Raw genomic sequence first — 17119 nt, forward strand, 5'->3', positions numbered from 1 at the left:
GATGTGCCTCTTTTCCGAATCTGTGGTTACCCTGCTCTAGTTTTGTAGCAACCGTTCACTACGCCTATAAATAACCTGCATGTATGTATGTCCTCCCTACACAACTATTCCTTTCGCATGAACCCCTCGAGGATGCCAAAGAAATGGGGGAGGGGATTAGAAGAAGATTATTCTATGTGCCTACTCCAACATGGCTGTCACGTCTGTAAAGAGTGAGTCATCTATGTAGTATAACACTCGGCGGGTGAACTTTGTAGAGGATCAACGAGTAGCTCCTTCGACTCGTGCGAGGGAACGTTAGCCCCAGGAGAGCGGGCGAGGGGGCGGCTCCTATTGAGAGAGTGCACGTCCGAAGGAAAAGGGGGTGACAATCGAACCTGGCTTAGCGTCACACCTTTACCTGTATCTTTCCCCGCTCACCAAACCGTGACATGCCTGTAAAAAGAGGAAGAAAACAAAAAAAAGTTGAATTCACACTGATGAGAAGTCCACAGGAGAGATGCTCCGCTTGCAGAGACGACTTGGTAGTAGAAGCTCCTCTTCCCGTTTGTTCCCTCCGTTGGGGTTAAACCTTCTAAGGGGGGCCACTTGAAATTCGCGCACCTTCAGCATCCGTCGCAGCTACCGTACGTCCCGAACCTCCCACACCTCCAACACGTTTTCTTTTGGGGTCCCCATCGGAGTGAAAACAAACCAGGGGAGGGGCGCCTCAGTGGGGAGTCACATCTATTCGAGAGCAGGCCGTTTGATAAGTTGGCCATCTTGCGACCTTTTCCGCCTTTGCCACGTTTTCCACGTTTGCCACCCCTGTCCCCCTCGCCGCCTTTCCCACCATGCCGGTGTTGTACCACCTGACGCTGCAGAAGCCCACGGCGATTACCAAAATCGCGTATGGAAACTTCTCCGGGCCCAAGGTGCACGAAATTGTCGTGTCGAAGGGACAAGTGCTGGAGCTGCTAAGGGCGGACAAGCAGGGAAAGCTCAACCTAATAACGTCCAAGGACATCTTCGGGATTATCCGCTGCCTGCAGACGTTTCGTCTGACTGGAAGCAACAAAGATTATGTCGTCATTGGGAGCGACTCGGGGAGGTTAGTTATCCTTCAGTTTAGCAACGAGAAAAATGACTTCGTTCGAGTGCACTGTGAAACGTACGGGAAGAGTGGCCTTCGTAGGATCATCCCCGGAGAGTACATAGCGGTGGATCCAAAGGGAAGAGCCCTGATGATATGTGCCATCGAGAGGCAGAAGTTTGTATACATACTAAATCGGGACAGCAAAGAGCAACTAACGATTAGTAGCCCCCTCGATGCACACAAATCACACACAATATGCCATGACGTAGTCGGGATGGATGTTGGGTTTGAGAATCCAATGTTCGCATCGATTGAGCAGAACTACGAAATGTATGATAAGCAGGTGACAAACACAAGTGAGATCGATGGCTGTGCAAGGAAAACTCTTCTCTGTCTCTGGGAAATGGATTTAGGATTAAATCATGTCATTAGGAAGTGTACTCTCCCGATTGATAGCAGCGCACATCTGTTAATACCCATTCCTGGAGGGCAGCAAGGACCAAGTGGAGTCATCGTTTGCTGCGATAATTACTTGGTTTATAAGAAGGTGGATCACACCGATGTGTATTGTGCTTACCCGAGGAGACTCGAAACAGGACAGGAGAAAAACATCTCCATCGTGTGCAGCACCCTTCACAGAATTAGGAAGTTTTTTTTCATTCTTATTCAATCGGAGTTTGGCGATCTGTACAAAATAGAAATGGAACATGACGATGGGATAGTAAAAGAGATTACATGCAAATACTTCGACACCGTCCCTGTAGCTAATGCGATATGTGTGATGAAGTCAGGATCTCTTTTCGTAGCCGCCGAATTTGGGAACCACTTCTTTTATCAATTTTCTGGAATAGGAGATGACGATAATGAAGCCATGTGCACGTCAAAACACCCGTCAGGGAGAAATGCTATCATTGCCTTTAGGACGAAGAAGCTTACAAACCTGTTTCTCATCGATCAGGTATATTCTTTGTCTCCCATCTTGGACATGAAGATTATCGATGCAAAGAATGCGAGCACTCCTCAGATTTATGCCCTTTGTGGTAGGGGACCCAGATCATCCCTTCGCATTTTGCAGCATGGATTGAGTATAGAAGAGTTAGCCGATAATGAGCTTCCTGGAAGGCCAAAATTCATATGGACAATTAAGAAAGACAACGCTAGTGATTATGATGGATATATCATCGTCAGCTTTGAAGGCAGTACACTTATCCTCGAGATTGGAGAAACAGTCGAGGAGGTCGTAGACAGCTTGCTCCTAACCAACGTCACGACCATTCATGTGAATATCCTCTACGATAACTCTCTTCTTCAAATACACGATACAGGGATAAGACACATCAACGGGAAGGTCGTAAACGAATGGGTACCTCCCAAAAACAAACAAATCAAAGCAGCCACGTCAAATAGTGCTCAAATTGTTATTTCGCTCAGCGGAGGAGAGTTAATATATTTCGAAATTGATGAGTCACACACTTTAGTGGAAACATTTAGAAAAAATCTAAACGTCGAAACGTTATGTCTTTCCATACAACAGGTGGAGGAGAACAGAGTGAGGGCCAACTTCCTAGCAGTCGGATGTCTCGATAACGTCGTCAGATTGCTTTCCATCGAAAAGGAAAAATATTTTAATCAACTCTCTACCTTTATCTTGCCAAATAACTCCTCAGCGCAGGACATTTGTATCTCTGAAATGAGTGAACTGGGAAATCACAAGGAAAGAAAAATGCTCTTCCTTAACATCGGACTGAACAACGGAGTGCTCCTGCGAAGTGTGGTGGATCCCGTTACAGGCACGCTTACTAATCATTACTCCAAATATTTGGGGGCCAAAAATGTCAAAATATGTCCCGTCCATGTGAAGAAAAACTCAGCTCTGCTAGTCCTATGCGAGAAGACCTACTTATGTTATGTTCATCAGGGAAAATATATTTACTCTCCTTTAAATTATGACATCTTGGAGTACGCATCATCGTTCCATTCCGAGCAATGCTCCGATGGGTACGTAGCTATTTCAGGAAGTAGTCTCCGTATCTTCCGCTTCTACCGTTTGGGGGAAGTGTTCAGTCAGAATATTCTACACTTAACATTTACTCCGAGAAAGATCGTACCGCTTCCCTTCCCTTCCCTCTTTTACGACCACGACACGTCCATCGAAATTGAGCGACAGAAGAGCATCCGCATGCTCGCCATCATCGAGGCGGACCATAATGCCTACGACGAGAATACCCTGCGCGAGATTCAGATGGCACTCAAGGGTATCCACCTCGACGGGGAGGAGCATGCCGCTGCCGACCGATCGGCCCACTCGGCTGGGGGCGATCTGCAGGGGAACAACCTCCCCAATGGGGCGCACAACCAGGGGCATTCAACAGGGCAGCCCCTGGACGGACTTGACCACAAGGGGAGTGCCCAAACGAGGGAAGAAGAGGAGGATGACGAGGAGGAAGAAGAAGCTCTCCTCTACGATCGAATAGGAACCTTCAAGGCAGGCCCGGGGAAGTGGGGCTCCTGCATAAAGATAATCCATCCAGTCAGTTTACAAACGATTGATAAAATTTCCCTCGAGATGGAAGAAGCGGCCTTGAGTGTCTGTGCCTGTGAGCTGGAGGCTCTCCACTGTCTAATCGTTGGCACGACGACTAACTTGTCCATAAAAAACCGCACTGCTCCAGCAGCAGCTCTCCGTGTGTACACATACGACATCAATTATAAACTGAACCTGCTGCACATAACGGCAATAGAAGACCAGCCATTCTGTTTCTGTCCTTTCAACGGAAGACTCCTAGCTTCCATTGGAAACAAACTCAGAATATACGCACTAGGAAAGAAGAAGTTACTAAAAAAATGCGAATACAAGGACATCCCTGAGGCGATTATCTCCATTAAGGTTTCTGGCGATCGTATCTTCGCCTCCGACATCCGAGAGTCCGTCTTAATCTTTTTTTACGACGCCAATATGAACACGTTAAGGTTAATTTCAGATGATATCATTCCCAGGTGGATCACATGCTCCGAGATCCTCGACCATCACACGATTATCGCGGCCGACAAGTTCGACTCCGTCTTTGTCCTGCGGGTGAGTGGGCGTCAGGGCGCCTAGGCGGCCATTCCCCCAGTGAGCTGTCCCGAAGGCGTATTCCCCCAATAAGCTCTCCCAAAGGGGTATTTCCACAATAAGCTCTTCCCAAGGGGATATTCTCCCAGTGAGATGTCGCCAAAGGGTATCCCCCCTAAAATGTGACCGCTTCCTCACATGTTGTTCCCCCCGCAGGTGCCCGAGGAGGCCAAGCAGGAGGAGTATGGCATATCGAACAAGTGCTGGTACGGAGGCGAAATGATGGCCGGCTCGAACAAGAACAGGCGGGTAAGCCCGGCGTGCGGGATCGCAGCAAAACGCATGCACCCACACACGGTTGTCGCTCTTTGTCGCGCTTGTCATTATTGCCAATGTTGCCACCGTTGACACTTCTTTCCCATCGTTGCCACTTCCTCCCCCGCAGCTCGAGCACATCATGAGCTTCCACGTCGGAGAAATAGTCACGTCACTGCAGAAGGTGAAGCTGTCCCCCACCAGCAGCGAATGCATAATATATTCCACCATCATGGGGACCATAGGGGCGTTCATTCCGTACGACAATAAGGAGGAGGTACGCAGGTGGAGGTCACGTCACAGAGCGGTGTGGCCCTCGCGGTGGATACGCCCCTGGTTTGTTCTTTGTAGTTGGTTTTTTTTTCTCTTTTTTTTTTCTTTTTTTTTTGCTTTTTTTTTGCTTTTTTTTTGCTTTTTTTTTTGCTTTTTTTTTTTGCTTTTTTTTCTTTCCCTTCTGCCACGTCCCCCCTCCCCCCCTCGCAGCTGGAGCTGACTCAACACCTGGAAATCATTTTGCGCACGGAGAACCCCCCGCTGTGTGGGCGCGAGCACATATTTTTTCGTTCCTACTACCACCCCGTCCAGGTACGCCCCGTGGCGGCGTGCACCAGGCCATGGCAACACTTCCGTTGGAGGAAGTCCCCCATTTGGCAGATCCACGACGTTGCTGTTTCGATAGAACATTACATGTATGCCCCTCCCCCCGTGTGCACACACGTTCCACCATTACACTGTTACGCCTTGCCCAACTCACAGCACGTCATTGACGGAGACCTATGCGAGCAGTTTTCTAGCCTGCCGTACGACGTTCAGAGGAAAGTGGCGGCCGACTTGGAGAGAACCCCGGATGACATTCTGCGAAAGTTGGAAGACATTCGGAATAAAATTCTTTAATCGTTTTTTTTTTTTTTTTTTTCCTTTTTTGCTCCCTTGTCACTGAGGGGTACGCCTATATGTGCATATGTATGCATTTATATGAGTCTCTATGTATGTCTCTTCGTATGTCTTTACGTATGTCTTCATGTTTGTGCCTGCTTTGGGGGGAACCCCGTTTTTAACAACTCCCATTTCGCCCTTGGGCGTGTGAGCCTGCCGAGCGAGGGCCCATTGGGTTCGCCCCATTTTAACCTTCTGCAAACTTCAGCAGTCACCAATTGCAGCGGCATAGCCTGTCGCAAAAGAAAAAAAAAGGAGGTAACCAGCCGTAGGAGGAGGCATACGTCAGCATGCGACAACGTACAGACGGGAATGCTGCACCGGGGTGAATGTCTCCTCGGAGGCGGGCGGACACAGTTAAGGATGCACTGAATAGGCATCACACTTATACATTTCGTCGCATCACTCCCCCTTTTCTGTATCAATCGGGGAGACCAAATCGATGAAAACAATTTGCAACGACTGGCGATTGCCCAGTTATTTGTTGCCCCACGTGCCGTTGGCGAAGTTATCACGTGGGGGAAAAATAAAAGAAGAATTTTCCTCTCAATGAAGAGATGACAGTCACACCAAAATGGGGACGAACAAGGAAAATACCTCCTTCAAAATGGCAAACCATTTTAAAAGGGTCAAATGGAGGGTTGTTCTTTTATACCCCTTCAATGTCCACTCCCATTTTAACACTTCTTTCCTCTTTCTTTTTTTTTCCTCCTTTCCCTGTAACATATTTGGATATTTCCCCCTTTGCATATAAACTCCATATTTGATCATTTCACTTTTTTCGTACCCCCTGGAAGCATGAAACGTATAAGCAATTTTTTTGCCAAACTGATTTGGTGCAAAAGAGCGGAAAAAAAAAATGCTTTTAAAATGATATGCTGACCGGCGGGCGCTGCATGAGGGATGCATCTCCTGAGGGGGAAAAAAAAAAAAAAAAAAGTGAAAAAGAAAAGAAGCGAAGAGAAGAGGAAGCAAACAAACAAAAGAGCAAAGCGCAACGGAAATTTTATCTTTCAGCAACTTTTTTATTGCTTACCAGTAAAAAGTTTTACCCTTCTCACGGAAACACAGTTACATCCTCGCGAGTAAACCGCAGCATCCCCCCGCGAACATTTTCCATAACTCACTTTAACAAACGGCAGTTCAACTGTTGGCGCGCTTCACCACACCTCTAATTCTCCTCAATTATTTGCCTTTTTTGCGCAACACAAGGAAGGACAAATCCCCTTGGCAGCGCCTCCCACCTTTTCACTTAACATCGGAACAATGGGACGTTCATCCAAGGGCCGCTCGGGTGGTTTAAGTAAGCACGAACAGTGGAGAAGAGGAAAAAAATGAAAAAAAAAAAAAAAAAAAACATGCATATCAACCTCTACCTATACATATTTACACACGCACAAGTCTCGTGGTCAGCCAGTGGAGGGATCCACGGGAGAAGATACCCACGGGTCTGCGGTGTGCCATACCCACCGGCGTCATGTGTACCATGCCCACTCGATTAATTTCCTTCCCCCATCCCAACTCCCAGGCACAAGGTCCTCCTTCCTTAAACAAAACCCCTCCAGTGGAATGAGCAGAGGAAACAGCACGAGCGCTCAAAGCTATTCGGGAGGTGCCCTGCAACCTCAGCAGAAATCCGGTGGGTTCATCTCCAACATGATGGGAACCGTGGCCAGCGGAATGGCCTCTGGGGTCGGATTTGGAGTAGCCCAGAGAGCTGTCGATGCCATTCTGGGACCAAGGCATGTCGAAGTTTCGCACCAAAATAACAATGCCCACATGAACCAGGCGGCAGCTGTGAGCAGCGAGAGGAGCAGCGACTACAGGTGCAAGCCCTTGCAGGAGGAGCTCAACCAGGTGCGACATAGAGAGAGAGAGGCAAACACGTTATCTTTTTTGCGATTCTACTCCCCTATTACTGGGTCAACAGGGGAAGTATCAAACGACCCATTTTATATCCGTCGTGTCGACCTTTTCACACACATTTTCACCGCCCCCCCCCATGCAGTGCCTGACGAGGCACTCGGATATCAGCCTCTGCCAGAACTACGCCGACTCACTGAAGTCATGTCAGCAGTCGATGTGAATAGAGGACTCCTAGGCCGTAGGAGGCGCCACACGCACATACACATGCAAATACACAGACGACTTCTCTCACCGTTTGAAGGAGAAGAGAACCTGAAAATCAAGTCTAATCTGCGACGACGGGGGAGGAGAAACCAGTGTGTACCTTCATACCCCGTCCATCCTTGCGGATACAAACCGTGAAACGCGAAAAAGTAAATGTGTTCGTACGTACTTGCCTACTCTGCACGGATGTATACATATATATGTGCGGCCATGGGGATGCTCGCCGCGCGCACCCACCATGGTGGGCCCCACAGCCGCCTCCAGCGACCCACCATTTACCCCATCGGGGACGCACCTTTTGCCTTACCACGTTTAAAACACGCAAAAGGACCAAGACGCGTAGCAATTAAGCCAATTTTTCCCTTTTAATACATTTTTCCTACATTATTTTAAAAGACGCATATTTCTGCTCTGAGAAGGTGAAATGAAATCTTAAAGGGGAAAATAAGTGCGAGTTAATGGGCACCTGTGAGGGGAGGTACTCGCGCAGGAAAAGGAAAGGATTCGAAACCGCAACAGCGATACGAAAATTCGTCTTTCCTCTTTTTCGCTGCGCGTGGAAGGGAAGTGGTCTCTGGTACAAATCCACACAGCGACGATGAGAAATGCGCGGGACAGCACTATGTTAGTCCAAAAAAGAAAAAAAAAAAAAAGAATGTTCACCTCTATGATGGAACCCCCATATGATGCCATTTCTGAGCTTTCCTCATTGTACGCCTCTCTATATGAATAGAATCCATTCCAATCGCACACGTTAACGTTTCTAACCCTACGTTATAATCCCAATTGTAACTCTCACGTAGGGAATGTATTAACACCCCTACTTGGGCTACTCCTATTGTTCCACCCTCATTTTAAGAAAAAAAAGAAAAAAAAAAAAAAATGGACAGCCTGTACCATAGCTACTTCGAGAAAGGGGCGAGGAATTTCAAATTCGCGTCGTCTAAGCTGACCAACTTGGTAAACAAGGAAAAGACAATAAAGATAAGTCCCCAGAAAGGCTTCGTCATAAAGGCGTACGAAAAGGATGGAGGAAAGGTTTACTTCAACATTCTGTCGTCCAACCTGATTGCCGAGTTTCACTTCAAAAAAATGCCAGACTTAAATGATAACGAGGGATTAAGAATCCCACTGAGCATTGGCGAGGAGAAACAGAGAGAAGATAAGAAGGGGCAGAAATACAAGACGTACGACATTGTTCTTAACTCAAAAGTTGTTTCGCAAAGCAAAAAAAATCTTCAATTAAAGAAAGTTATTGCCGAGTTGGTTCAGGTGGCCATCAAAAATAAGTACAACACGGACACCTGCGCGAACTTGTTCTTTTTCCCCGATCATAAGTACAAAGGTGGGTAAACACAAAAAAAAAAAAAGAAAAAAAAAAGAAAAAAGAAAGACAACGTAGCATAGCATAACATACCATAGCTTGGCATAACACACCGGTGGCCACCTCCACGTTGCACACAAATCGATGCACATTTCAGATGTAATTCCTCCCATGCACTCCGCCCCTTCCCAGGGAGCAGCCCGGATGATCAGTTCATAAAGGACGACCAGCAACACAAGTTCAACGTCGTGGAGGAGACCAGCAACCAAGCAGGTGACGCAACCTGCCCGGGGAACCAAGTCAACGAAGAAGACATTCAAAATTTTTTATCTGTTAAGAAACCCGAGTGGGATATGTGGTTTGTCGATAAGAAGACCTTCGAGGAGCGACATCAACGGATGGAAATGTTTTACCTTCCATACCTGCGCACGTCCCCACTAAGCGGCACCATCGACTGCTTCGACTTTAAACCCCCCTTCAAGAGTGCGAATGGGAAGCAAAAAGGAAAAATCGGAAAAATTGGCAAGATCGGCGAAATCGAAAAAATTGAAAGGAAAGAAACAAAAAAGAATGCCATTTTCAAGTCGTTCTTGAACGAATACAACATCGAATTGGACGACGAATTTTTACGTTACGAGCAGGTGATAAATACGATATGCGTTATTCAAATTCAGCTGCCTTTCTTCATCCTCGCGCAACGCAGTGAAACAAGGGGGGAGCGCCGCCCCTTCGCCGTTCACCAGTTTGTAAATCTGTACATCAGCGATGACCACCTGGCCGTCTTTTTTAAGAAGTAGGTGCTTGCGCGCACGTGGGGAGGCAGCCCATGCGAAAGGAGGAGAGAGGGTGTAGCCACAAAATGAGGGGGAAAAAAAAATTCCCCATTTTAGCTTTTTCACCTGAACAAGTCAGATAGAGCGGCCTATTTTTGCACACACGAAAGTTTGTGAATATTCAGCATGCCCTTTCTCCTTTTTCCCCCACCCCTATTTTAGATCGCCTCTCTTTCCAGAAGGACACAACCCCCCGTACAAAAACTTCAACATACGGTTTCCTTTCTATTTCGAATCGTCAAAAGCGGTGTCGCAATATTTGGAAAGATATCACCTCCTAAATATCATCATTCCTGTTAGCAGAAGTTCAGCTACTTGCAAATTGTTCAGCGGGGAAAACGTGAACAAGGGGGACTGCGTGGTATCGGACGACGCAGAAACGAGTGACAGTTCTATATTTTGATTTGTTCTCACTCCGTTTGGGGTTGGTTGGGCGTGTGTGCAGCCATTTGAGTTTTATCGCGAAATAGAAAAGGGGCATATCGCATGTCCGTTGCGCTGCATTTATCAGCCAAAAATGTATTCATTGTAATGGTTTCTTTTCTTTTTCTTTTTCTTTTTCTTTGTTTTTTTTTTTTTTTTATTAACTGTTCATACTTTTTTCGGCATACCGCCATACAGGCCACTTCTCTGATGGCTATCTTTTCATCCATGACCCCCCTCCCTCCCTGTCTACAATGGTGCAACTTGTTTTGTATATCTCCTGTGATCCATTCCGTGGACGCGTGGGGGATTTATCCCCCTTTTAATAAACTTAGCGCCGAAGGTGGGTACCCAAAAGAAGAAAAAAAAAGGATGACATTAGGTTGCAGTTTAGGTTATCATTCAGTCGGAAAATTGTTCTTGTAATACGTAAGCAATGTTTTATTATTTTTTTTTTTCTTTTTGGTGATAGGACTGCGCCGCATCCCTTTGCGACCGGAGGTTAGAGACCCCTCTCCTCCTTTTTATTAACTTGTGCAGATCATATCACATGAATCATTCAGGAAAAGAAAAAAAATATATTAAAAAGTTGTGCGCGCTTGTATATATAGTTATATACACACATGTGAACACATGTACACACATGTTGTGCGCAAAAAGGACCCTGGCGTGGGGATAACATATGGGAAAACTTGTCCCTCCAAGGAGCCTTCCTTCGTTGCTTTATCTTTTCTCTTCTTTGGTGACTTTCTCAATTTCGCTATCATACATGGGGTCGTTTTTATCCGTGGGTTTGCTCTCGCTCAGGGTCAAATCCGTCGTTGTGTTGCCTTCTCGTATGGGTCGTACGTGTGTTGGGAAAAAAAAAAAAAAAAAAAAAAAAAAAAAAAAAAAATAATAAGAATAAACGTGAATAAATGCGCAAGGACGGGGCGACGTCCATAGTGCCCTTCCTCCTTGGGACACTCACATATGTGCACGCTCATCAGTTAACCCCAATTGAATTTCCCAGTCCCGGCGCGCACACTGAGGTCTCCGTACGCCTGGGTTTTTCCCGCGCTGTGCCTTTCGAGACGGATATTCTTGTCCTTGGCTGAGTGTGCCATTTTTTGCACTCCGCGGTGTCGGCAGTGGGAAGGATGCTAGTAAGAGGGATCAGAAGCCGCTATAGGACGATGCGCTACGCAGCGGCCCCTCGTTCAGTAGGTAGTTGCGTTCCAGGTGCTTCACCTTGCCGGTAAGCACAGCGCGCACAGATGTCAGGATGAGGGAGGACGTATCTCTGCTGGCCTATAACACAGCGATTTCGCAAAAAGTTTTTTTTTTGTTGTTGTAATTTCAGGAATGAACCGTTCGTTTTGATAAGCAAAAGAAAAACATTCGGATAGTTTCTTTAAAAAAAAAAAAAAAAATGACTGATTGTGTTAAAATGCCATTCATCAATATGATAAAAATATTTTCACATGTGTGGTGAAAAAAAACAAGAAAAAAATTACTTCCACCGGTTGCAGTGGAGGAATTCGTGGTTCTTTGCTTTTATTTTACTTCGCAAGTGGATGCGTTTAAAGAAAGGAGGAGGAAAGCTTGTCGACGCATCTATCCGTGTGAACATGTGCATGTACGTACATGGGCTCATACCAGTGGCTCGTGCATAAGAGCATTCAAGTGGGCACACGTGTGGCCATATTTCACCGCTTCGCAGCTTTAAGCGATAGCAATTTTCACTGCATGCTGATGACGCCGTCTTCCGTTCGACGGTGCGTTGCCTATCTTTGCCACTACACCTTTTGGCGAGTTTCAAAGGGAGGGGAATAAAAATAAATAAACAGTGAAAGGGAACAACGTGACAGGACAGTCGCCATGAAGATGGGCATTTCTCCTTTATTTCTTTTTTTTTTTCTTTCATTTTTCTTTTTTTTTTGCTCACTTCGAGATCACATACAGTGCGAAGTACACGCCAAAATGCGGCGCTTCCCTTGCGTCACCTCTTCGACAATGAGCTAGGTGTGTACCACACGACAGGTCGTCCATCCCAAACGGTCACGCGCATATTTGTGATGGGGTTCCTTCTGTGAACGTACGTTCGATTTGCTTTTTTTGTTCTTTTTAACTGATTTCGATCGCAATGATCGATCATTTGAAGAGTCGACCGTTGCGCGTCATGTCGCATTGCTGAGATTGAAAATCTCACGTCTCAAGTTGATAGCCCATTGTGACGGCTCGCCAACAGGGGAAAACATCAGCGATAGCCCCAATGGCACTTCACTCTGCTCACCCCCCATGTTATCATTAAAGAGGGTATGGCGACTTCAGTGAATGAACAGACACGAGACAGCGACGTGGTCGAAACGACGAGCATGTCCTCCGACGAGCATCTGTGCCGACGAGCGCTTCTTCCTTTGACGTTTTACTTCATTTTAACAAAAAAACGGCAGCAAAGTGGGGTCCCTTCACTCTGCTTCGTTTTCACATAATAGGGGTAATCAAATGATCAAACAAAGTGGTGGCATGAAAGGGCAAACGGAAAGAAACGAAATCGCACACACAACGACAAACGCGAAGTGCAGCTGACACAGTGGAGCAACCGGCGCACCGCTGCTCTGCGTGTACGGCTTTCCACATAAAGAAATTGATGCAAAATGGAGGCGAAATTGATGCAAAATTGCCACCATTCATGTGTGCAACTCTTTTTCGCCCGACCAATGGGGCACGACGCGGCGCCCCTAAACACGAAAAAAAAAAATTCGACACGTGAACAAACGCAGGAGGGGATTCGCGCTCGGGGGAACTACATCTCAGGGGAGGACGCGATCAGGGGGGTCATCACCTGCAAAATGGGGACGGGTGGAGGCGGTGAAGGGGGCGAACAAGGCGAACGAGGCGAAAGAGGCGATACACAGCAACGCCGTATGTAGTTCACTCCCGATGGCTTCACACAATCGCGGGAACGAGGTGGTCCTCATGGTGGCGCCCCGCACCAGGGCATGCGAACGGTTAACATGGTGATCCGCCAAACTGCCTGACCGCCAAACTGCCTGACCGCCAAACTGCCTGACCGCCAAACAGCTAGACCGCTGAACGGTGGCCATCCGCACTACTGCGGTGCTCCGCTACCGCACTGAACTTACCATGGTGATGGTCGAAATCAACTTGATGAGGACGTGGATGGAGGGACCCGCGGTGTCTTTGCAGGGATCGCCCACAGTGTCGCCAATTACGCTGGACACATGGGCAGGGCTGTTCTTCCCTCCGTAGAAACCAGACTCGATGTACTTCTTTGCATTGTCCCATGCTCCCCCGGCGTTGTTGAGAAAGAGAGCCATCAAAATGCCGGTCGACGTGGAGAACATAATAAACGAAGCAATGACTTGTGCCCCTAGCAGGCCATTATTTCGGAAATTTCCAATTTGCTTAAAAAGCAACCCAATTATGATGGGTGCAAATAGTGCGAGAAGCCCCGGCTTAATCGTCTCGATCAGTGCCTTCCTACTAATAATTGAAACGCAGGTGTGATAGTCTGGTTTTTCATCATAGGTGAGAATGCCCGGGTGCTCATTAAACTGTCTGCGCACTTCTTTGAGAACTTCTTCGGCTGTATTTCCAACTGCATCTAAGGACCAGCTAGCGAAAAGGAACACCACAACGGATCCTAGAATCCCCCCAATGAATACTTCTGGCAAGGCAATATCGACTGTAGTAAAAGGGGTCTTCGCATGGAGAGAAACCTCACTAAGAAAGGCAGAGAAGAGTAAAAAACATGCCAGAGCAGCAGAACCAACACTGTACCCTTTTGTATTTGCCTTGGTTACATTTCCAACTGCATCTAATTTATCTGTAATGAATCGAACGTGTTCAGGCTGATTCGACATCTCTACAATTCCACCTGCATTGTCTGCTATCGGTCCAAAATTAGACATGCTCAAAATGAAAACTGCTGTGGAGAGCATCCCCATCGTGGCCACGGATGTGCCGTAGAGCCCATTTATAGCACGCCCATCTCCAGTCAGGTTGCTTGCTAATCCTAGGTAGTAGGAAACCAGAAGAGAAACCGAAATGACGATCGTGGGGAGGAAGGTTGATTCCATGCCGACGTATAGACCTGTTATTATGTTAGTAGCTGGTCCGCTTAAAGACGCATGAGCTATCTTTCTCACCTTCGGGTAGGAGTAATCTGTGTAGTATCTGGTTAGCAGCACAAACAGGTAAGAGCAAATCATACCAACGAGTCCACATAAGGACAGGTAGACCCACGAATAATCATTTGGGCAGTCTTCCCCCAAGAAAAACAACATTTTGCAGAAGAAAAAAAAACCACCCATGGCGAGGAGGCAAGTAACAACATACGCTCTTAGCATCACCTTTAGTGGGTTCTCTAAATCTGCGCTTATTATCTCTAGTTCGTCATCTTTGTTACGGTCCCAGCTCAGGGCCGACAATGCTGTGTCTCCATTTGCACTGTGTACGTTCACATCTGCACAATTCTGCATTGTTCCACTGTAGGATGTGTTATTAAGATGGGTGCACTGCTCCGCTCCCACGTGGCGCTTGATATTATGGCGATTCTCCTTTCCCACTGGAGCGCCTGCGTAGTCACTCCTGGTCCGAACAAGGTACACCCCAATGGTGGAAACGAGCAAATCCAGGGAGTGGACAAACAGGGGGAAGAGAACAAAGTAGTTAGCCCTTTTCTCAGAAATGATTCCATTTTCACATAAGGTTCCTCCCAAAATCATAGATGCAATAATCTCCGCGGATATCGATTCAAACAAATCTGCACACTGACCTGCACAGTCACCTACGTTGTCTCCAACCAGATCTGCAATAACAGCTGGGTTCCTCGCATCATCCTCTGGAATATGTTTCTCTACCTTCCCGACTAAATCGGCACCTATATCGGCTGCCTTCGTGTATATACCTCCAGCTAGCTGATACAGCATGGCTACTAGAGAAGCTCCGAACCCGTAGCCAACAATCAGTAGGGGATATTTTACAAACGACAAGGAGGGGTATAAAATGTTTATTAACACTAGTAAACAGCAGATACCAAATATAGCAAGCGCCACGTTCACAATGGCACTGATTGCCCCGCTCCTAAAACAGGTCATCAAAGCTTTCCTATACGAATAAGTGGACGCTTTTGCCACACGGACATTGGCCCGGACGGCTACATAAATGCCGTTATACGCTGCTACAGAGCTGCAGCTAGCTCCAAGGAGAAATGAAATGGAGGTTATTATGCTGTAGGCAAAGGGTGATATTACTATGTATTTGTCTGTAGTACCCTCCACTATGCTGCTTTTCTCTCGGGGCAATTTTGTGTAGTCTCCTCTCACCATGTAAAGAAGCAGCAGAAACGTCGTAAACGCTACAGATATTTTAAAAATCGAATTGTATTGCACTGCGAAAAATCCTTCTGATCCCTCCTTTATCGGTTTTGCTATGTCTTCCAGGGAGAGTACTTCGTATCCAGCGTGCGTCGCTCCCAGGGTGCGGTCCAGCACGTTATGGGAAGCCGCATCGTAGGAAGCCGCGCCATGGGCCGCCTCAATCCGTCCCTCCCCTCCTCTGTTACCATCATTCGGTTGCATCGTTTCGCTCTTCTTATGTGGAAGACCGATATGTTCGGCCATGACGCGTGCCTGGTGGGTCGTCACGGGGTCCTTGGAATGGTCACCCTTCCAACCGTTGCTCACCCCCACCATGCTGTACGCGTCGTATTCGTCCTTCAACACAGAGCTCAACATGTGCAGGGCGAATAACAGGAAGAACGCACTATAGAGGGATAGCCCGACTAAGCACACGGTCTTCACATTGTCAACCGTTTGATATGTTGCATACGTTGCTGTTGCGAATGCGAGCAACACTGCTGCGTTAATCGCGATCCTTTGTTTGGGCGACCGGTTTATATACCAGTTTAGACACCCCAACCAGGTTACGTCATCTTCGTACTCTGCATATTGTACGTATTGAACTTGATCCATGGGAGCGCTCCATCCTTGTGCATTGCGCACATGGGGGAGGTTTCCCCCCTTGTCTGCCTTAGGGACATCGCCAACCTTTCCACTTTGGAAGATCCCCTTGGAATAGGCTCCGCCAAAGAAACTCATTACATTGGGGGGGCTCTTCCTCTTGCCGGTCCCGTATAGGGGCAGCATTTTCGCCCTTCCCGCGGTGGGTCGCAGGTACGTCGGTGGTACGTCAGTGGTACGTCGCTGGCTACTGCTTGTCTTTTATGGGGTTAGCCACTTGGATGTGGGGGAGGTTGCCTCTTCTGCTGTGCGTTCTGCTGTGCGTTCTTCTGTTCGTTCTGCTGTTCGTTCTGCTGTTCGTTCTGCTGTTCGTTCTGCTGTTCGTTCTGCTGTTCGTTCTGCTGTGCGTTCTGCTGTGCGTTCTGCTTCTTTAGAGCGGAGGTCTTTGGCGCGATAGACGATTAGTAGCAGGGAAGCCACGTCGAGGAAGAAAAAAGAAGAAAAAAAAAAAAAGACTCGACAAGACTCGACTCCCCCACTTGCAAGAAAAAATCCTAAGGGGGAACCATTCCTCATGCACAACAGGGAGAGAAACGAACAAATTTTTTTTTTTCTTTTTTCCTGCTTATTGGGACCAAACAAGCTGCAACACAATGGGCGTAAAGATATGCCTACACGGGGACGCTCATCCGATGTGCATGATGTAACACCCCCGGGGAGAATTACTAACACCTCCAACGATGTGGCAAAACGGAAAATAACAATTGGGATGATGACACTGGTGAAGAGGTGCACACGGAAAAGGGGAGGCAAGAAAAGAAAAAAAAATGGTTACCTTTACTGTGTTTCACTCAGTATGCATTTGCAAGAAAAAAAAAAAAAAAATGTCTGATGGAGTTGCATTCTTAAATTGCAAAAGGTGTAATAAATCGTGGCTGGGGAAAAGAAGAGCTTGCCGGTATCATACATCGTCCCTGCGCCCTTCGAAAAAGTTGCAAGGACGGAAGAGAACGCGATACGCGGCATTTCAAGCAACAAGGATTTTACACTGTCATTTGA

The 17119-nt window shown here is 47.2% G+C and overlaps 4 protein-coding genes across 4 annotated transcripts; 3 read left to right on the forward strand and 1 right to left on the reverse strand.

Moving 5' to 3' along the window:
* Positions 1–833: 833 nt before the first annotated feature.
* C922_03530 (hypothetical protein) lies at positions 834–5339 on the forward strand (the record flags this gene model as incomplete). The annotated part of the gene is made up of 5 exons (XM_008819122.1): positions 834–4151; positions 4347–4439; positions 4576–4722; positions 4929–5030; positions 5202–5339. 5 exons carry the CDS (start codon positions 834–836, stop codon positions 5337–5339), a joined length of 3798 nt encoding a protein of 1265 aa, XP_008817344.1.
* A 1308-nt stretch (positions 5340–6647) lies between these two features.
* Positions 6648–7467, forward strand: C922_03531 (hypothetical protein; the record flags this gene model as incomplete). Its single annotated transcript, XM_008819123.1, has 3 exons — positions 6648–6684; positions 6910–7238; positions 7390–7467. 3 exons carry the CDS (start codon positions 6648–6650, stop codon positions 7465–7467), a joined length of 444 nt encoding a protein of 147 aa, XP_008817345.1.
* Positions 7468–8393: 926 nt separating this feature from the next.
* On the forward strand, positions 8394–10071 carry C922_03532 (hypothetical protein; the record flags this gene model as incomplete). The annotated part of the gene is made up of 3 exons (XM_008819124.1): positions 8394–8856; positions 9028–9628; positions 9831–10071. 3 exons carry the CDS (start codon positions 8394–8396, stop codon positions 10069–10071), a joined length of 1305 nt encoding a protein of 434 aa, XP_008817346.1.
* A 3130-nt stretch (positions 10072–13201) lies between these two features.
* On the reverse strand, positions 13202–16246 carry C922_03533 (hypothetical protein; the record flags this gene model as incomplete). Its single annotated transcript, XM_008819125.1, has 1 exon — positions 13202–16246. The coding sequence occupies one exon, from the start codon at positions 16244–16246 to the stop codon at positions 13202–13204; it is 3045 nt and encodes a 1014-aa protein (XP_008817347.1).
* Between the last annotated feature and the right edge of the window lie 873 nt (positions 16247–17119).

The sequence above is a fragment of the Plasmodium inui genome (assembly GCF_000524495.1).
Source record: "Plasmodium inui San Antonio 1 unplaced genomic scaffold supercont1.15, whole genome shotgun sequence".
NCBI lineage: Eukaryota > Apicomplexa > Aconoidasida > Haemosporida > Plasmodiidae > Plasmodium > Plasmodium inui.